Source organism: Toxorhynchites rutilus, chromosome 3 (assembly GCF_029784135.1).
Source record: "Toxorhynchites rutilus septentrionalis strain SRP chromosome 3, ASM2978413v1, whole genome shotgun sequence".
Classification (NCBI taxonomy): domain Eukaryota; kingdom Metazoa; phylum Arthropoda; class Insecta; order Diptera; family Culicidae; genus Toxorhynchites; species Toxorhynchites rutilus.
In genome coordinates this window covers 275746879-275769333 of record NC_073746.1, presented here as the reverse complement: position 1 = coordinate 275769333, position 22455 = coordinate 275746879, and the positions used below count along the sequence as shown (strand labels likewise).

At 38.0% G+C, this 22455-nt stretch overlaps 1 protein-coding gene across 6 annotated transcripts in view; it reads right to left on the bottom strand.

Moving 5' to 3' along the window:
- Window positions 1-22455, bottom strand: part of LOC129777937 (uncharacterized) — a 60904-nt gene that overhangs the window by 12088 nt on the left and 26361 nt on the right. For all 6 annotated transcript variants that reach the window (XR_008743323.1, XR_008743325.1, XR_008743324.1 and 3 more), the window contains exon 2: window positions 61-243. Coding sequence is in view for 3 of the 6 variants with exons in the window: in XM_055784543.1 (XP_055640518.1) it covers window positions 61-243 (183 nt within the window). In the remaining 3 variants the exon portion in view is untranslated. The remainder of the gene's footprint in view (window positions 1-60; window positions 244-22455) is intronic.

Sequence of the window (22455 nt, the reverse complement as noted above, 5' to 3'; positions counted from 1 at the left end):
TTCCGATGACACGATGAAACCGTGGTCGATTGACGGAAGTGTGGGACGCCCCGAACTTACCAGCATTCTGCAAGTACTGCGTCATTGATTCCACCTTCTCTTTAGTTTCGAACGAGGCCAGCTGCAGACCCAACGAGCGGCAGTACTGGTACGCGAGGAAATAGTTCAGCTCGGGCGAATATGGATTCATCCGACTAACGAAGTACTGAACGCCATCCAGCTGGATTGTGGTGATACGTTGACCTTAAGGGAAAATAGAATGAAAAAAACGTTTCCATTTTAGTACTCGTATAAAATTATTTTTCCCATGTTGATCATGTGAGCTTTATGCCGTTCACGAGAATTATTGCACACTTTCCAGACATTCATCCCGTCCGATGGATGAAAATAGAGAGCCACGTGTGCCACATATCGCGTGTTAGCCAGGAGTATACAATAACCAATTATGTTATTTGCCAATTTTACCTCGGATAGATACGATTTCCGTTTGGCACGTAGCCTTCGGTTCAAGTATGGTTTATGTAATAATTTAATATTTCATAATAGTAATAATAATAAAGTTTAACTGTTCCTATTTGCAGTTCATCGTGGGGAGAGTTGCAAAGTATAGAATTTGTCACCAATTGCACTGACGTGGGAATTCATTGTCAAAAAAGAAATGATTGCAGCTGAACGATGGAAGAAGACAATACGTCTATCATAGAGTTCAGACTAAAAAATGACGGACGCAATCAATTCTCAAAAGTTGCTGATTGATTGTTGTTGGCCTAACATTATGATAATCTATAACTCTTATATATGTCATCATTCATCCACTACATAATTGCATGGTGAATCACGAAATATAAGTCGCAAAAAACGAGAATTTTCTTTATACGTATTTTCTCATTCGTCGGTGAGAGCGAAAAGCGCATGGTTCTCTATGGTGAGTGATGGATCCTCAGTTAAGGCATCAACTCGCGCGCGGGTGTATCATTTCAGTGAAATTTCCATCGCTGTGTTTGAGACACGGTCAATCTAGTCAATTTCAACGACTTGGCGATTTGTCAATGCATTCCAGATTCGACCGCTAGGAGCGCTGGAATAACACAAACAGTCCGTCCAGATATCAAGTGACACGAGTTATAAAATCTGAAATTTTGAGTCAGGAACTCGAATCTGGTGGTTTAAAATCTGTATTTTGTAGTCAAAGGTCTAATATTATAACTAATACGAAGTACTAATTGAATTCGATTTTCAAGTATAGATTCCGAAACCTGAATCTCTTGGATCGAGTGACTCTCATTAGCTATAAATTGACAAAAACAAAACTAAGAGTGAAATGCAATCTTGGACGAAACTAAACAATATAATCTAATCATTGGGGGACAACGAAAAAATTCTTCCATATGAGGCCAATTTTAGGGCAAGACATTCAACCATGTGTAGGACTCCAACAGACCCGCATATATTTGTGCGGGTTCGTTTACGATCGAACGATCATGAGTTCATTCGCAGGACCCTCCCTTGATTATATTGTTTTCTGTTCTTTTTCGTGGCTAGAAGCGAATGATCTTCGTAATTTAAAACCTATATAATATTGGGTGAGTGAATTAATTAGACCCGTTTTCCAATTGAGGTCATAACTATTCATGGTTTCGTTGGAAAAAAACTGGCAGCACTTGTGTGCGAAAATATTATTGATAGACTCGCAAACGCAGTATTCGGCATTGGTCAGATGTGTATAGAAGTATGTTTGATTGCACTAAAAATGGGATATTTTTTGCCAAAAAAAACGCATTTGCGGAAGCATTACTTTTATTTTGTTATAATTTAAACAAAAGTGCAGCTCATCGTTTACTTGTTGAAGTTGACGATGAAGCTGTTCCAGACGGTACTACGTGCAGAAAATGGTTTAGATAATTCGAAGAAGATGTGATGATGAAGCCGCAGGAAGTCCGGGAGCACTAAACAAGTTTGGAGATGAAGGATAATTACTTCTTCAAAATCCATGTCATACACAACTAACAGTTCGACTGAAAAGTTCATAAGGTTCACGTATAGATGGTGCCTCTTGCAAAAATCTACTTGATTGTCACAAGGCACCATCTTTCAATGGATACGTGTCAAAATTTGACAGCAATCGGTCGATTGGTTCGTGAGTTACTGCATTGAGAGTGAAGTAACCTTTGTTATTGTGAAAAAATGGTAAAATCACAAATCAATGAAAACGATGGCAAAATTGCATGAATTGGGCTTCGAATTGCATCCGCATCCACCGTATTCTCTAGATCTGGCCCCCAGCGACTATTTTCTGTTCGCAGACCTGAAGAGAATGTTCGCTGGCAAGAAATTTGAGACCGATGATGAAGTGATTACCGAAATTGAGGTCTATTTTGGAAAAAGCAAAAGAGTGCTATAAGGGTATCGAAAAATTGCAAGATCGCTCTAATCGCGTGTTACTGTAGACCTCGCCAGACGACAATCGATGCGATTGAATCGATCGAATGAAGAAAACCGGCCAAAATGTAGACTTGTAAGTAGACGAATTTATTATCAACATGACAACGCCAGACCTAATGTTGCTTTTGTTATTTAAACCTACTTGGAAGCGCAAGACTGGAAAGACCTACCCCACCCGCCGTATTCAACAGACATAGTTTCTTCAGAAGACATTTGGTCAATGCAGTTAGCCCTTGCAGGCCAGTGATTCAGTTTTACAGAAGCCTCAACAGAATTGAATTGGACTACTTCAGACATGGAATCCGTAATTTGTTTAAAAGATGGACTGAGGTTGTAACTGCTGATGGAGCATACTCTGCATATCATTCCTATGTAGCATGTGTTCAAAATAAACATTAGATTTTAACAAAAAATAGGTTTGTGAATTAATTTTAGCCGCATCTCCAGGATCCACCTCTATCAGAATGAAAATAGTCTGCCAGTAAATCATATTACAGAGAATAACCTGAAGTTGGTCAACAGACATAAACCGAACATCGATTATTCTAATAGAAACTTCATCGCTTGAAATCCACATGAATAGGTCTTTGACACCAAAGTATAAGCAGCTCCCTTTTCTTCTTAACAAATATCCCTTGAAAAACAACTGCTGAACACACATTCTCAATTATGCACAATGACTAGGGGAAAAAGCGACTAGAATAAAAAGAAAAAAAACAAGGCAGACAATCGGATATCCCCGTCTGGGATATCTTAGGTAGCCGTGATCCTGATCTTCTGCTTCATCTATACCTGTTCCTCAGAAAGGCCGATGTCAACGTTTAATGATGTTTCCTTCGTTGTGTCCCTGCTTCATATCCCTCCTATCCGATCTATAAACTTTTACTTAGTCGCGGCAATACATACACACACTCTTTACAGATGCACGGGCCGAAGGTTGTGCAGTCCACTGATCATTCAACAAGAGCCAAAGGTTGTACCGCTCATGACAACTCTACACGAGCTGATGATTGCGCCGGCTAGTGACCATTCTATCCTGGATTCCTCGAGTCGAGAAAGACGCACCACGCTAGATATGGGGTACAGACTAGGGGGGCGTTGCTGATTTATGGTCAGCTGCATCCCAAAAGGAAGTATCCCGTGTCGGGCACAAGTACAGAGTATTGGAGATAGCAACATCACAATTACGAAAACACTTGTAATACTAACCTCGAGCCAACCGCGAGTAATCGGTTACATATTACTAACATAGTTATAAGGCAAACATTGTCGAAATATTGAACTCCCGGCCCCGTCAGGTTGACGCCATATGAGCCTTAATAAAAATATATATTTTGGATAAAAAAAAAACAAGCTCATTCGAGAAGATATCATGGACAATAGAAAGTTTAGTCTGTAGTTTAGACTGAAACCGGATAGTTGTTAACATAAATATTGTAAGTAAATCAATAGTTTTTTTTTAAACTAAAGTACCACAACGAAGAATCTTTAGATTTAGTTCATATTTCATTAATAAAATATTTCAAAATATGCCGTGAAAATTTTGTGTTCTCATTGTATCCCACAGAAGCTGACAAAACCTTATAAACATGGCCGCGTTGTGAGATACAAATAAATGATGAAACAGCGGGGATTTGAAAGACGTGTTTGACATATGAATTCCCGCGAACCAGTTCCGGTAATGTTTTTTTTTTATCCCATTTATTTATTTATTAGGCTCATTAGCATTTTAGCTGTAACAGAGCCGAGTTTTATTCGTGTACATGTACATATGTTTATGTTTCTATAAATTGTAAATTACACAGTAGTAGCCATTTAGGCGTAAGGGTATTCTTTCTGTTCTTCCATTGTTCAGCAGACCGGACAACGGAGACAGTTTTTTTTTAATTAAAACGTTTTTTTTACAGGCTCAGTTACATAAGTTTAAAGGAGCCAAACTCTTAACTATATTTCTACTAGCATATATTTACATGTTTCCTTAATTCTATGGTTAATAAAATAGGAAACCGATTACGCGGTCGACTCGAGTTTAGAAGGGTGACATATTTTCAATAGGAAAAGGATGGGATGTAAGGAGATTGTAACAATGTTCACACTCATACTCACATTCTCATTCACATTCACATTCACACTTCACACTCAATTCTTAAAAACTATAATTACATCTAATATGTATTACAATTCAACTTATCCTGATGAAAGGGAACCGATAGCTCGCAAAAGACGAAAAGAAAGGGTAAAGGGTTTAAGAACAATCACACTCGAAGATCGATAGTTTTAAGGAAAACATATATTTGGACCATGTAATCAAGATCTAGCCGAGCCAACACATCTCTCACCGGCACATTGGGCTGCCTTCCTCTGGCCCGAAGAGATTTTTCTAAATTCGAATTGGCAACAGCATATCCCTCGCACGACCAAACAACGTGTTCGATGTCGTGGTAACCTTGGCCACAAACACAGATATTGCTGTCGGCAAGATTAATACGAAAGAGTAGCGCATCTAACGAACAGTGATTGGACATGAGTCTTGAGAAGGTGCGAATAAAGTCCCGACTCATGTCCAGACTTTTGAACCATGGTTTAAGGCTAACCTTAGGGATAATCGAGTGAAACCACCGACCCAATTCATCTTCATTCCACTTGCGTTGCCAGTTAGCGATTGTATTTTTACGGACTAAAGAATAAAATTCATTGAAGGCGATTTGACGCTGATAAATGTCGCCTTCAATCGCACCCACCTTTGCTAATGAGTCAGCCCTCTCATTACCCAGAATTGAGCAATGTGAAGGGACCCAAATAAAGGTGATGACATAACAGCGTCTGGATAAAGCACTCAAAATTTGTCGTATTCTCTCACGGAAGTACGGCGAGTGCTTTTCCGGCCTCATTGAACGGATAGCTTCGACAGAGCTAAGACTATCCGTTACAATGTAATAGTGTTCAACAGGTCGTGAGGCGACGCTGTCCAGCGCCCAGTATATCGCTGCCAATTCAGCAATATATACTGAGCAAGGATACTGAAGACTGTGTGAGGTGCTAAAAAATACTTTGAACACTCCAAATCCTATGGACTCATTCATAGAGGACCCATCAGTAAAGTACATATTATCACAATTGATACGCCCATACTTTGCATTGAAGATCGTAGGAACGATCCCCGATAGAAGGTAATCTGGAATATCATGGATTTTCTCCTTCATGAACAGATCAAAATGTACAGAGGAATTGATGTAGTCAGGGAAACAAACACGGTTGGGAATATACGAAGAAGGATCAACCTGCATGGAGATGAATTCATGATATGAGCTCATAAATCCAGAATGAAAATTTAGCTCGCTCAGTTGCTCAAAATTTCCGATCACCAATGGGTTCATAACCTTACACCGGATGAGGAACCGAAGAGATAATAAATTGAAGCGATCTTTTAGTGGGAGTACGCCTGCCAAAACCTCGAGACTCATGGTATGCGTTGAGGGCATACATCCCAACGCAATACGGAGACAAAGATACTGAATTCGCTCGAGTTTAATGAGGTGTGTTTTAGGAGCTGATTGAAAACAGAAACTGCCATACTCCATCACTGAGAGAATAGTTGTTCGATACAACATTATAAGATCTTCTGGATGGGCTCCCCACCATGTGCCGGTAATTGTACGGAGAAAGTTTATTCTTTGTTGGCATTTTTTACTCAGATACCTAATATATCGGAGACAGTTGATATTGATCATTGTTGGGTTATTTATAGAACAGCAGCCCGATGTTTTTTGCAGAGCAGAGCAGTTGTATGGATGAATCGATCTAATTTCGACCGTGGATCGATCTCCATCGCTGATGATGGTTGCTTGGACGTAGTTATTCTATAACAACACAAAGATGGTCAATTGAGGGTCCTGAGTTTGAACTCACGACCGATCGCTTAGTAAGCGAACGCGTAACCAAGTGGCTAAGAAGACCCCCAATTCCGGTAATGTTGTTGTTGTATGTTGTAATGTACCGTATTTTCAGAAAAATGTGAGTATGTCCGATTGTTTTAGTTAGATTAATACCCAATTATTTTTAAAATCAGTACTGGTGCTAAGGCCACAAAATGTTATGGAAAGCTTTGTTAAAAAAAAAATCCTTAAGCGTTAATTTGAAAAATTTTAGGCGGAAACTTTCAAAATGTAGCTTCGGGGTGAAAATGCACAAATATGTATAGAAAATCAATTATTTCTTCTCCTACGGTCATTTAAATTATAATGTAAGGGTTTGAGGATACAAAAACCTGATTGAATCCACCTAAAGGTGTGATCATGTCTTTCCATAACTCGATTTAAACATTGATCTGCCGTCATCCGGAGACCATTCGGGTCATCCTAATGTGGCCAAAACCCTTGAAATGTTCACCATTAAGCTAGTTTTGACAAACCAAGACGTTCGATATGTCGCATGATGGGATTTGGTTCTGGTCATTCGCGGTGTTTTTTTGTAAAATAGTTTTTTCTTACTTGATTGTATAGTAATTACAAGTAACTGATTACTCATTCAACTCATCAAGTATCGGCTAGAAATGAATTTATATGTTTAGCGTCTATAAATATTGCTTTGATGAGTTGAAAATATGTTTCTTTACAATAATATAAAATAGAAACGAAAATGCTATTCAGAAAAATATTATTTTCCATGCAATTTAACAAGTGGTTCGTTGAGAACCATTGACAAGAAACGGCTTCAGATGGTTATTGAACATGTCAGATTAAAAAAGATTAAAATTAAATTGCATTATACCTCTGAAAATTTATGTTTGTTTTCAGTAATACGTTTGATCAATTTCAATCAATTTCGCGGTAATCAATTTGCCCCCGGATGACGGTACTGTATTTTCCATTGAATAGTGCTAGTATGTGTTTAATATCCATTAATTCCACGGTTCTACAGAGTTACACGAGACGCAGCATTCAATTTTGTAAAATTGGCGTAATCATTCGGCATAATGATTTAGAAATTAATTTTGAAAAATTAAAACGTATTAATGTAAAGAAGTAAAGCGACATCATCGCGGGTCAAGCAACTCTGACAATTCGATGACAATTTTTTAAAACAGTGCGTTTTTAGATACTAAACTCATCCTTAGCTCAGTATCATGGGAATCAGTATATGGGAATAAATTCCATAAATCACGTGGGAGCAGTTGATTCGATTGTCACCGGATGCCCATTCTCTATCGTGGATTGACCTTCCATGCACCTTTTTTCCCGACCGTTACGACAAACAATCCGCGTAATAAATTAAAGCGCCGTTTAAAGAGTGACAAAGGTCAAATCTACTCGGTCACAATGGTAGGCATTCTGGCCTGACAGGTTATGCTCCAAATTGTTGAACAATTTATTCATACGAGAGTGACCCTCCAATCATTCTCGGAATATAAGCCGACCCTCGTTCAGCCGGGTTCACATTCCCGGACACGAACACAAACCAATGAAAATTTCAGGAAGTTTCCTCCAAGGATAACTTTTTCGCCCACATCTGGCGGTTCGAGTATATAGAGTGGAAATAAATCAGAATAAGTGGAGCTGATGTATGCAAAAATAGAAGCAACTTTCCTGCCGTTTTGGGACTTCCCCCGTATTATTGGTGAACCTTAGCATTTTCTTCGAAAACGGTGGCTGATATTTACATTAGTGCTGACACACTGGCGCCGATATTTTAGCCGTAAATTTGGGGTTTTGTGTTTTGGGATTACTGATGGAGTACCACCAAAGTGTACATATCGAAAACAACATAGCGACAGCCATAGGTGAGATGGGTTATGGAATTAATTATGCCGATCACGTGTGCTTCAAATCAACCTTTTATTTGGGCAGGTGAGGACCATATTTCATCAAAATTTCAAATATTGTTGTCGATGACAACGCTAATTAGCATTGGCGCTCAGATTAAATCAGTCTCACATTTGTGCTGCGAACACAAATATTTTACTTATTTCCTCGCGTGACGAATTTTGGACATCCAACTAATGGAAAACACAACAAGCATTAGTCAAAGTAATATTTTTCAGAATTTTTTGAATCTCTCGGTAATCGAATGCGTCAACCACTTCATTACTAAACAAACACTCGAACGGAACGGTGGTTTGGGAGACCATCGCAATGCTTACATTATGCTTGTTTGTTGAATTTTAGGATGACATATTCCTTTATCGGAAAATAAAGAAAGAATATTTAAAAAATGGGTACAAGATGGTAAAACTATTTTTGACGAACTTTGTGGAACATGGCATTTTTATGAATTTTTGAAACTTCGAATTTTGTATGTTAACAATCATTTTTAGACACAAATTATGAATTCTGATGTGATTTAAAATAAAAAAGCTCATTATCAATCTCCTTCTAAATGCAGCCATTCTCGAGATGTTTAAAAATATATTTCTAATTTATTGTCTTTTTTGTAATAAATAGGCTCTTTCAATATGTTTGTCATGTTACACCGTCATGTTCAAGAAATTTTATGAGTTTGCTTATAATTTTAAACAACTTTTTCAAATACATCATTATGGTAAAAATATATGTTTAGGAGTTACGTTGAAAAATATTTGAAGACATGTGGGTTTATACAAAACGTGGCGATAATGTTTGTCAATGTAACTCCTAAACATGTAGTTTTACCACAATGATGTATTTGGAAAAGTTGTTGAAAATCATAAGCAAATTAATAAAATTTCATGAACATGGCGGTATAACATGACAAACATATTAAAAGATTATTTACTAAAATTATTAACTATAAAAAAGACAATAAGTTAGAAATATTTATTTAAATATCTCGAAAATGGCTTCATTTAGAAGGAGATTGATAATGAGCTTTTTTGTTTTAAATCACATCAGAATTCTTAATTTGTGGCCAAATATGATTGTTAACATACAAAAATTCGAAGTTTCGGAAATTCATAAAAATTCGATGTTCCACAAAGTTCGTCAAAAATAGCTTCACCATCCTGGGCGCCTTTTTCAAATTTTCTACATGACTTAAATTAAAAAAAAAAATTAAAAGTCAAACAATTCCCAAATGCTGCGGAAAACTCATATTTCCTCCAACCCAAACGGAATACAAACTTTCGTTCGAATCAAAAATACAAGTTTTTAAAATCGGCATTTTTAGATCGATTTCATTTAGAATTGCACTTCTGTAAATATCGAAGCAAATGGTAGAAAGACGGTGCAAGGTCCTGGCTATACGTTTCATACATCAAACTTCTCAACCAAGGCCCCTTAATTTTTGGCGCGACATCAAAGCTGTGTTATCATGTTGGGAGTCGCATAATTCCGTGAAATCAATCCAGTTGTGAACAGTGGAGCACTGAATGAATCGTTGAATCCTATCATACACACAGCATATCCTTTTTCGGTGTCAATCCAGGCTCTTAAGTCATAGGTGTTGAATTCAAAATCGGAGCATTCTTATTTTTCGTTTTCCCTTAGGATCACATTTCTCAAGCATTTTACTAAAACCACCTCACATGAAATTCGGTATTGCATTACCTCGAGTTGCTTGAACCGACACAAATTCGAACGCAGAAACAATCTCACAGCCAACGGGACACTGGTTTTACGGTGACATACATCGTGCTTTGCTTTCTCATGAAAAACTTCCCCGCCGTGAGCGATCCATACCGTTTTTGCTACGAATGATTTTATTTACCCGCGGGGCTGTGGATCCATCATCGCAGAAAATCATAAAATCACAAACAGCTGGAAGCGATACTCATCAGTCGTCCTTTGTCACTGTCATAATATTTCTTGCGAGAGAGAGAGAGAGAGAGAGAGAGAGAGAGAGAGAGAGAGAGAGAGAGAGATAGTGCTAACCCAGCCATAGTTCAAGCGAAATGGATAATAAACATATTATTCAATTTATTAATCATCGTTCCGTGAAATTGCCAATGCAGATAGATCAAATACCGGAGCAAAGAATAAATTCTCTCGATTAAAATTCGTTTAAAGCTAAATGATTCAATAAACGATAAACCGAACCAAAATCCAGCATCATCCTCGACGACGGCAACATAATTAATGTGGTTTATCGCCGTTACCCACAGCTTAAAACACGGGGGTCAATTGAGCAAATAGCTTTCCACCTGTTTCCAGTTGCCAGTGCTTAGGCACCTAATCATCTAATAGATTTCCCAAGGTAAGACACTCGAGATCCCTAACAATTAATAACTCGAAAGAACCCCGCCAGCTGCTATACAAGCACAGTCAAATTTCTTCACTTCGTCCTGTTTTCACGGTTTCCACAGAAGGAGCCATGAAAACACAACCCATCGCTGCGTGTGGGAGTTGGGGATTATTATCGTCGCCTACGTGACTTATCTGCTGGTGTGGCAAAAAAAAACTCTCCAAGCTTCGAAGGATGTCGTTCAGCATTGAACAACTGACTCCGGATGGATGTGATTCTTGGGAAAAAAAGGCACTCGAAAGCAAGACAAGTGTACTGAAATTTTCATTGATTGAATACCAAAAGATTTTGTCGGATGGAGCAAATTAAATTACTGACTCGAATCGATACAATTGCAAGAGTAATTTTCAACGCGACGGATGGCTGCAGTGCCATGGACGGCTGATAATGGTTTAATCAAATGCATTGTTATGCCTTACACTTTCCCGGGTTCGGTGGTGAACAGTGATTTTTCCAACGTTACCTGGAAAAAGGAACAAGAGAGATAATCAATATGGTTTCATACGTTGTTGCAATATGTTAAATTGTATTCGTAAACATACTATCTGATGGGTTGAAGAATTTGCAGTAAAACAACGTGTAAAACAACAAGTGTAAACAAACAAGTAAAACAAATTTTGGAACACAGTTAGAACATCGTGAATAAATTTAGATTAACAAGGTCAAGGTCTATTGATATACTACTACGGTTGAAAACAATGTTTTGTCTCACTCGTCGCAAAAATAAATAACAAGTGTGAGTTTGATCCGAACAACAGTATTTTTATAGGGCTGTTTAAAAAAAAGTTTATGTTATGTTTACGACAGCTTGAACAAGCTTGAAAAGTGTTCCGTTATAAAACTCTTCATTGTGGATGGTTTCTTCTTCTTCTTCAATGGCACTAACGTTCCTAGAGGAACTTCGCCGTCTCAACGTAGTATTACTCGCGTCATTTTTATTAGTACTTAGTTGAGATTTCTATGCCAAATAACACGCCTTGAATGCATTCTGAGTGGCAAGTTCTAGAATACGTGTGATCACAGTGCAAGTCGGAGGAAATTTCTTTGACGAAAAATTCCCCCGACCAGAACGGGAATTGAACCCGAACACCCGGCATGTTAGTTATGACGCTAACCACTCGGCCAAGGGAGCACATTGTGGATGGTTTACCGCCAACAAATATTCATACTCAAACGGGAAAAGCGTACAAGAGGTCTGCACCTTCGTTATCAGCTGTATAAAATAAAATGTTGACAGGCTTGAGATGATCCACATTATGGGTTGTCAAGCCCTAAAGAAGCACCAACAAGATATATAACATGGTTCTTGATGTTCCACGATTGACGGTTTATGGAGACGGGAGAGTTTGGCACATTTCGCAAACAAGAACGTAGAAAAAAAAGTATACTTTTAAGCTGAGTACTTGTTCTTGTTCTGAAGGACATCTGGAGTACGGAGATCTGCGACAATAAGATGATTTAACAACAGTTAATCTTCAGAGAGTTCACTGCATACAAGACAAAGAATGAGCAAAGAATTGCTCAAATCAACACTCCTCTATCAATTACAAAAATGTTAAAGGAATGTTTTTACCGGTGAGCGCTACCCGTGAAACAACGTGGTTTGACATATCAGCCATTCCATACCAAACCGATATAGTGGATTTCCGTGAAAAGTGGTAGTTTTGTTTCTTAACGCAAAATATTAAACCCGTATTTTTTTATTTATTAGGGTTCTCATTTCCATTTTGGGGTGGTTTGAAAGTCGTTTCTGTCCCCTTTTTTCTTTTAATGATTCTGATGATCGATACATAAATTTGAAACCAATGAGCCATGGGCGAACAATGAGCTTCTTTCAAAAAATAATGAATTTAGAAAAATCATAACCCAAAAACGAATAAAAAACATCTCTCTAATTTTTGGATGTGTTATGTAAAAAAACCTCAGCTTTCAAGAAAAAATCTAAAAAAATTAGTCGCCCTCTATCTTTTTTTTTTTTTATCTTCGCTTATTTTTCGTCGGCCTATTTCCGCCACTTTAGTGCCAATCACCGACATCAGGGAGGCGACTCCACCTGTTCCTACCTATCAGACTCAACAACTCATGAGCCGGGCCAACTTCTTTTACTTCCGCTCCGAAGGAAGACGTAACCAGAGATTTTTCGCCTCAGAAAATCCCAACGACGCCAGCTGGGATTGAACCCAGGCCGATCGGATTGTGAGGCTGTTACGCTAACCATACAACCACTGGCGCCGTCGAGCCCTCTATCTTTGGATTGTGTCACATTTACCCGAAACCCACTCACCCGAAAGACAGTTACCCGAAAGACATTCACCCGAATGTAACAAATACCCGAATGCGACATCTACCCGAATGTAACATCTACCCGAATTGAAACTTACCCGAATGCGACAGTTACCCGAATGTAACAATTACCGAATGTAACATCTACCCAAATGCGAGATTTAATCGAAAGAAGGATATATTCGAATAATACGTAAATTTTATTATTAGGAAGTATTTGTATATTTATTTCTGATGAGTGTTATATAAAGATCATAGTTCATTTCCATTCAAAAAGTTCGTATTTTTCGTGGGTAGTGCAATTTGGGAAATAGCGGCGTTGGATCCAATTCTTTTCAAAATAATAAAAAGTGAAAGAATGCAGTTTTATAACGTATTATGAAATTTATCTATTCATATGGATGACGCAGCCCGTTCATTTTAAAGAAAGCTAACAATTTTGGCACATTTTTTCCCGCTGTTGGGTGTGAACCACTGCGTCCATTATTTTGAACTATTGTGGTATACCCCTTTTTTATACTTCACTTCAAGCTTATCTACTACTTATTGATGAAGGATGAAGTAGACTGAAAGCTCTAGCGTAATAGGTGCCAATCAGGAATAATCTGTTTGATAAAATTCATAATCCTGATCGGCGACGCAGACCAAATTTCCTTGGGCTCCAGAATAGCTTTATCAAGGTGTTGAAGTCTGCGTCTAGTTAGAGCTCCGCAGTTACAGAGCAAATGTTCCGCTTTCGGCATTACAAAAGCGACAAAAAACATCTTGTGCTAAACCTATGTTCTTAAGATTGTATTTACTCGGGCAGTGTCCTGTTACAAGACCAGAGAATGTGCTTAAGTCATTCTTATTAAGGCTTAGCAGCTGTTGAGTAATTGTAATACTCGGCGTAATAATTTTTTTCGCCTGTTTAAGTTTCGCAGCCATCCAATTGGCTGTCACTTCCCTGTCTTCCCATTTTTTCAGCTCACTTTTCAACACACAGCCGGAGAGTCCACAAAATGGTTCGGGTCAGTGAATGGTGAGTTTGAGCCGTTCCTGGCAAGTTCATCTGTCGCTCGTTGCCCTCTATACCGCAATGGCCAGGAATCCAGTACAATTGTACCGAACTTATCTGACCTAATTGCCGTAAAAGGGAAATGCATTCCCAGACAATTTTTAAAGAGCACTTGAAGGCATTTAGAGCTTTAAGTGCCGCTTGACTGTCAGAGAATATGCAGATGTTAGCATGTCTATACTTTCTTTTGAGGCAGACATTTAGACATTCTATTATTGCAGCTATTTCTGCCTGAAAAACTGTTGGCCAGTTTCCCACAGCCACAGAGAATTTTGTTCTGGGACCATACACTCCAGCACCTGTTCTGATTCCCATTTTCGACCCATCAGTGTAGAACATGATTGAACCATTACGAACGTTGGGGCCACCTTCATCGCATACTGAGCGAGAATGTTCGATCACTCTGTATGGAATGTCATAATTGGTCCTAGGTTGCATCCAATCATTGTTCATCTCTGAGGCTGGTCCAATGGGTAAAAGATTCAAGATGCTCAAGTGACCAGTTTTGTCCCCGTCTAGTATTTTTTTGCATCATTTAAGCTTTAGAGCGCTTTTTTAGCAAAGCCCACAACTTCGAATCCTTTTACCTCTAAACTTATCAGAAGGTCGTCAACTACAAGTGACCAAAGGAGGGGTGATAAAACCCCTCCTTGTGGGCAACCTTTCGTTGCAATTACATATGTTGACGACCCGCCCAGCTCCGAGGTGATTCGTCTATGTGTGAACATGCCCTGGATCCATTTGACTATGCAGTTATCGAAGCGTCTTTTTCTCATCGCTTGTGCCATTGATAGATAAGAAGCATTATCAAAGGTACATTCGATGTCAAGAAACGCGCATAGAGTGGTTTATTTTGACAAGAGATATTTTTCAATTTTTGTTACAAGCGTGTGTAGCGCTGTTACTGTGGATTTGCGTGATTGGTAGGCAATCTGGTATTTAGATAATACATACGTATTATGACACTAAAATCCAATGTATATTATGAATTTATTGTATCGCAATAGAATTTATTCTGAGTTCACTATAAGAGGGGAGAAATCCTCATCTAACGAGGATTAAGAACTGAGGCCACCACGGCCGACAAGGTGATGCAATCTGAGAAGACCGCCGACCGTAATGCTCCAGTTAAACGTATGCCATCCGACGCTCGCTAATGCTCGGTCGGAATTAACTAAAGAATCGTCTCCTATGTTTCAAACAAACCGGGCAATCGATGGAACACAGGTTTGCTTGCGAGAGGCCGCCGCTTCCATTTTTGAATGATCTCAGGGCCTTACACGGAAACGAAAGAACACGGAATGTCAATTATGCCTATACTAATTTTTAAAAATTACACCGCGAAGTCTTCAAAATCATTTTCAAATTTCCTCATCAGAATTTCTTATTTCACTTCGTGTTTTTGTTGCTTTTTCGTGTTGTTTTGATTTAATCCTATTTATCAACAGGAGATTCGACGAAACTCACAATCCGATTTGTCGAAATCTTCCCTTCTCATTCGGATAAACATTCCATTCGGGTAAATGTTGCATTCAGGTAAATTTCGCTTTCGGGTATTTGTTACACTCGGGTATTTGTTGCATTCGGGTACATTTCCATTCGGGTAAATGTCCATTCGGGTATATGTTGCATTCGGGTATTTGTTACATTCGGGTGAATATCATTCGGTCATGTGTTACATTCGGGTTAATGTGTTTCGGGTAAACATGTTTCGAGTGAATGGGACACAACCCTATCTTTGACCATGTAAACTATAGAAAACAAATACAATTAATAATCACGAAAACAAAATGCATTTTCTTCTAAAGTATAATATTTTTTTGAAGGTGTTAGGTGTTAAACAGTGAGTAAATGGGAACACTGAGGAGTTTTTATTTTCGCTTATTTTTCGTCGACCTATTTCCGCCACTTCAGTGCCAATCACCGACATCAGGGAGGCGACTCCACCTGTTCCTACCTAACAGACTCAACAACTCATGAGCCGGGCCAACTTCTTTTACTTCCCCTCCGAAGGAAAACGTAATCAGAGATTTTTCGCCTCAGAAAATCCCAACGACGCCAGCTGGGATTGAACCCAGGCCGATCGGATTGTAACACTGAGGAGTTGTAAAGTGTACGAATATGATCGGATTTTTCAGTGTTGCGCTTTAAAGAATGTTCATTGCTTTTGTTCTTCCAGGTCGTGAAACTTAGGGGCCTCTTTGGAGATTGAAGGCAACCGTTCTATGCATCCATTAATGTTTTAATGGCAATACTATTGTTTATGGACGTTGTCAACAAGGGTACAATGCTGGGTTTAAAATGACCCATATCAGACTGCAGCAGAGACAACGTTGTTATTTAACTTTTTATATTATACTAGCTGACCCGGTGAACTTCATCTCGCCAAAAAAAATGATATGAATTTAAAAATGCCGATTCATTCACTCCCCCCTTGGGTGATTTTTAGATTTTCAGAAAACTTAAATTTTGACATCTGCGACAATAGTAAATAAAGTCCGAATGGGCTAATATTTTGCAGAGGATATTTTATCGCGCAAATCAACATTTTGCAGGGAGTCCCGTATGAAAAATCAATATGACGATTTTCATTGGCACCCTAAACCATACGTTTAGCCTCGTATTCCAAAAAAACGAGTCCCAGAGTGTCGATTTTTGACAAAAAAAAATTTCGAGATGACAGTAGATCTCGACGTTTCTTGCAATTTGAAGACAATTGGCATCAACATTTTTTTTTCGAAAACCACGATTTCCTTTACTCCTGAATGATTTTTCGGTTTTCAAAAAACTCAAACTTTGACCGCTGTGCGACACTAGTAAATGAAGTCCGATTGAGCTGATATTTTGCATAGGGTAGTTTTTCGCGGTAATCAACATTTTTAATCAAGTTCGCTTTGAAAATTCGAGACGGCCATTTTCATTGGCACTCTAGTGTTCTTATTGTTGCACCAATGAAACCTCAAACGATCGTTTTTATGTTATTTCTTAGCCCTTTATACTTTCATGAACTTTATTCAGTTGCTTTCTTTTAGTTAATAACAGAAAAAAGCGAATTTGGTTATTTGTATTGCAGTATCAAAAAATTACAAAAATTACAAATTACAAAAATTTGGTTATTTGTATTGCAGTATCAAAAAATTACACTGTTTTGAGAAAGCTGAGTTAGATAATTGTTAAAACTGAATGAAACTGAAGAAAAAATATTTTCCGGAGTTTTTTTCCATTCGCGTTTTCTGACTAAGCGATCGTTCGTGGATTCAATCGAAGAACTCTTCATTAATTGATATTTTAATCGGCCCAACGGAACACGAAGCTTAATTTCTCTCTTAATTCCCTCCTCTCAGAAAAGGGAATGTCGAACTACAGACACATTTCTCGTACCCAAAAATCCTCACATGTCAAATTTGGCTCCATTCACTGAATTAGTTCTCGAATTATGCAGAAATTTGTGTTTCATGTGCGTTGAAACTACAAGCACTCGGCGAGCGCGTTGTACGGTTCTTCGAACGCGTGAAAGTCAAGGAAAAAAGTTTACAGTAGACCCCTTTCGGGACGAAAAGGAGCCGGTGAGCACTGTTCACCGGATCCTGGCATCCCGGAACGTCGAGCAGAAGACCGATAGTGGTCGTCCGGTGAAGATCGAGAAGAAGAAATCTCTGAAAAAGCTGTTCGATGACAAAGGCGAGTTTTCCTACATCCACAGAACCCTCAAGCAAGGGGTCATCGTCTGTCGGGAGAAGACTAGATACACGGACGAGCAGATAGCGACCGTGAAGTCTTAGTGCCGGTGGATAACGAAGAATTATCGCCCGACATCGTTCGTGCTGGACGACGAGAATTATTTTCCGCTGTCAAAGCCGCACGTTCCCAGCAATGACCGGTACTATTCCAGCAACAAGGCGTCGACAACCCCCGGAGTGAAGTACAAATACAAGCATAAGTTTGAGACGAAAGTTTTGCTGTATATTGCAATCTTCGACAAAGAGATTTCAAGCCCTGGTTTAACAATCCGAGCGGACTTACCATCAACCAGAAGGTGTACCAGGAGGAGTGTCTGGAGAAGATTCTGGTTCCGCTCTTAGAGGAGCACCATTCTGATGGGAAGTACGTCTTCTGTCCGGACAAGCACGATCCCTTTGCCAACACTCACTGACTTTTTTTTTTGAAGAACACTCGTTATGTTTTCAATATAAAAAATACCGAATTCCTTCTTTTTAATTTTTTTTTACAATATCACTGATCTAATTTTTGCTATTGACCTCCCGTTATGTACTAGCAATTGCAAGTTTTTCCTGTTATACCAAATAAGTCATCAACGGGAGGAGCTTAAGTTGCAATATTTCCTTTCTTCGCTGAGTTCATAGAAGGAACGCTGCATTTGATTCGCAGTTGTATATGGATATTGTAACTCACAGATACATAAGTAGAACCTTATTGACAGCACGGGTAGGTAAGCACACAATTGTGCAGAACAAATTATGGGAAAAAAGGCAATGTTTCCATTTTCGTTAATTTCAACCATTTGTAGATTACGGAATCGTAATGTATAGCATATTTAACATAACATAAACGGTATTAACATTAACTTTATGTTAACTTTATGTTTTCTGATTTGGAACCCTTAATAAAAAAACGTAGTCCTACGTCAAAACAATGCACCTAGCCACGGTACGAGGAAATTTCCTGGGTAGATTTAAGTTCACGTTCATAGATATCTCGGATTTGCTCGGATAGTCATTATTTGGGAAGGTGTTTGCACTAGTGGAGTGAAAACCAAGGTTTTGGTCACAAACAAGATGATGAAGTCGAAGTGGTACATAGAAGAATGCCCCAGGAAACGCGTTCTGCCTTTCATAATATCATATGAAGGATCTGGGAAGTTTTGGGCTGATTTGGTAAATTGCCAGCACAGCCGGGTGGTTGTTTTGTGTTATCGTGGCAATGAGGTCCAACAATTCCATGCAAAAGAAAAAAAGGACAAAGGACAGGACAAACTACAGGTATGTAACGTTCGATGATGGAGATCACAAGGAATGTGTGCAATTATATCAGAAATGTCGTGTATAACGGCTTGCTATGCGTAACTTGCCAAACATGCAAAGGGTGCATAGCACATAGTGCATCAAATCAATGTCCTGGAAAAAAGGTTATGAAGATGGTCGAGTTTCGAGCGACATAGCATGCTCTGCCGCAACTATTTCGCAAATAGTGACGTCAGTCGTTGTGTTCATCTTTGATTGCCCACCTCATCCATGTAAAAATGCTATGTTCAGGAAGTAATTTATCAATTAAAAACGTACATGTTTGTAGAGCTCCCGTTTAATATGAGGCTAATGTGATAGTTTGGAGTGAATATTTAAGAAATCACGTCGAAGAAGACGGAAAAAAGTGATATTTCCATGTGCCATTTTCACTCCCCCACGTTTATAGAAACAAACGAAGTTTCATTATTTTACCGCTATGAAGGTGATGTTTTGAAGGCTCTCAGTGTCGGTGTGTATGTTGTGAGATAATAATCGCCAATTAATTAAAAAACAACCAGTTGAATGATTTCATGAGAATTTTGGCTCAAATTATCATGCAACCGAGAGTACTTTCAACATTGTTTTGTTTCTTCCATATAAATTCCATATTGAATGCAAATAATAACAACACGATATTTTACTTGCCAATACAGATACACTTCGCCTACTGCTCCACCTCTATATGTACCTCATTGGCATCAAATAATGCATAAACTAATCGTGCTCATAGCCTGATCCTGGCTTCGTTTTTTTTCTACGCATGTCAGATCGGGGAAATATTTCTCAACAAAAATTTTTTTTCGCATCGCTTGGAATATTATTTCAATACTTGTTAGGTATCTAACAATACTCCAATTTCTCTTGGGCTGCTAAAATGTACGATCTTAATTTGGAAGTATTTTTTTTTATGTAGAAAAACCGTGACTTCGAAGCGCCGGCAGAAAATTCTGTTCAGACTTGTTGAAAATGCAACAAGTTGATAAGTTTTTTACTGTAAGCGTTCTATTTAGGATGTACTCCTCTCTATTCCGCGAAGCAAATGACGTTAGATGGCTCAAGTCACGGTGTTCCCGAAGGCGAGTGGTGTGACTATTGTTTGCTACAAGGCGAGATTCAAAGTTGGCTGGAAAGTAAGGTTTCTTCTAAAATAAAGCGAGAAACTTTTGCTATCTCACGTCGTTCACCAGTTTTTTCAAGAAAATAATGAAAAATTTGATGAAAAAATCTAATTTTCATTTTTTCCTATATCAAAAATATATGTCAAATATATATGATAAATATATAAAAAAAATATATTCCCACCATTTTGTTCAACTGTTTCAATATTTATTTTTATATCAAAGGCAAATATGTGTTCTTCCTCATGTAAGGATTATGTTCTCTGTATATGTTAAAGTCGATTCCTTGCATAATTTCCACGACCTTATAGATAATTAAAACATATATATTTGACAGATTGTACCTCCAGAAATGTTGTGCCGAAATGATTTTTCGATATTCAATATCGTTGAAAAGTTACAGCAAACACTATAAGTTTACCTCATGAGAAGTAGCATAACTGTATGAATTTTTAAACGCGTTTTGCTCGAAACCATACTATTTCTGCTGGTGTTTCGTTTATCTCAAAATTTAGTGAACCGATTTGGTTGATTTTTTTTTCAGTTTTCAAAAAAAATTATCTAAATTGTTAAGTAGCCGTTTTTTGATACCTCAATTTTTAATTTTTTAAAGATTTTTATTTAGCGATTTTTGTTGAAAAAACAGCTAATTTTTATTCAAATGACCGTCATTTCGAGAATTTGAGGAACTTCCAAAAACCGCTACGTAACAAATTATAGAATTCATTTTTACATGCTAAAATAAATAAGGCCAGATTGGTCCACTAGATTCTGAGAAAAACGTACCACCACCACCAGGAATTGTTTTAGAGAGACCATCCACGCGCCCATCTACCAACAGCATAATAATCACTATATTGGCACTTAAAAAATACGAAATACATCATCAAATGTACCTTAATCTATCACCAAAATGTCCCAACACTCAACTTTAATTCCGACATCCGAAAAAAATTTGCGAAGATCCATTATTTTTCGTCCTTCCAGAGTAAGGTTCCTCCTTAAAACTCTCATATGAACAATTTTTGTTGATATAAAAAACAAAAATCTATAACGACCATCCCTTGCCATATCACTATAGAGAGCTTCGTCTTTATTTTAAAACAAAAATTTTGAAAGTGTTTTTCCAACAGAACTGAGCGCTCTCTCATACAGTAAATAGTGTTCAGAGAAAGAGGTAGGATTTAACCGATCAAAGATGAAGGGTATCCTTTAGAATATTTCGTCTAGTCATTTATCATAACGAAGGTGAACAAACACAGGAAATTTAATTTGACCCAATTAGAAACTTTAGTTCATCAACTAATAGACGAAATGTCAATGATAGTTGTGCGTATAATGGATTTGACAAACTTCTAACGCTTGTTGAAAAGTTAAAAGATGGAGTGTTCTCAAAGCATTTGCTTCAATTGATTATTTTTGACTTTTAATCAAATTGATGATCGATTGCGTTATATTCAATAAAAACAATTATCAATAAAATGTGGGCTACTGATGCGTTGAAAATTCAGGATGAATTTGTATATTGAACTCTGGGTGAAATGACACAGAACATTTGTCAAATTTTTAGATTTCTGTAGAATCTTCTATCGCCTTGAAGTGAAAAAACAACAATAACAAACAGATCTTCTTTCCTCTTGTACCGAATAACATACTTCAATAACACAAATAACACGCTTGATTATTTTTGGGTAGCAAATTGAAGTAGATGCGGATCGACAAACCAAACATGTATTGGGTCCGAATACAAATCAAACTTAAAACAAAGTTAAAGGAAATGAAATTCATCTGAACATAACCTGGACCGGAATTGGATGATAATGAGGATGCGAAGACGATTGTAAGGATCGCTCTTCTCTTAAACATGCTTGGCTAGGCTTGATCCAGACTGTGCGAAATCCGGAACTCCTTCTAATCACAGTTGAGCAGAGTGGGAAATGATTGCTCGAAAAGAAGTACGTACCGGAACCGAACCTTAAAAAACACAACCTGAGACAGAAACAATATTCAGGCAAGTCAACACGAACGAATGTTTCACTTTGATGTACCGCCAACAAGTGCATAATGTGGGTTGAGATTCGGAGTAGCACAAATTTGAGCCAGTTGTCAGTTATTTAACGACTAGTGTGAAGATATCACGTATTGCGCCTGTGGTTTATTCAACATCAGGTTTAGAGCTTACAGTTCGCTCCATAGGGGTAGATGGGGCAAATTGGTCATGGGGGACAAAGTGGTCACTTGTTTTTTTGGTAGTATAACTATTGACTATAGATGCCGTATTGATAGTCACCTTATGTTTGAAGAATTTATTAACTCA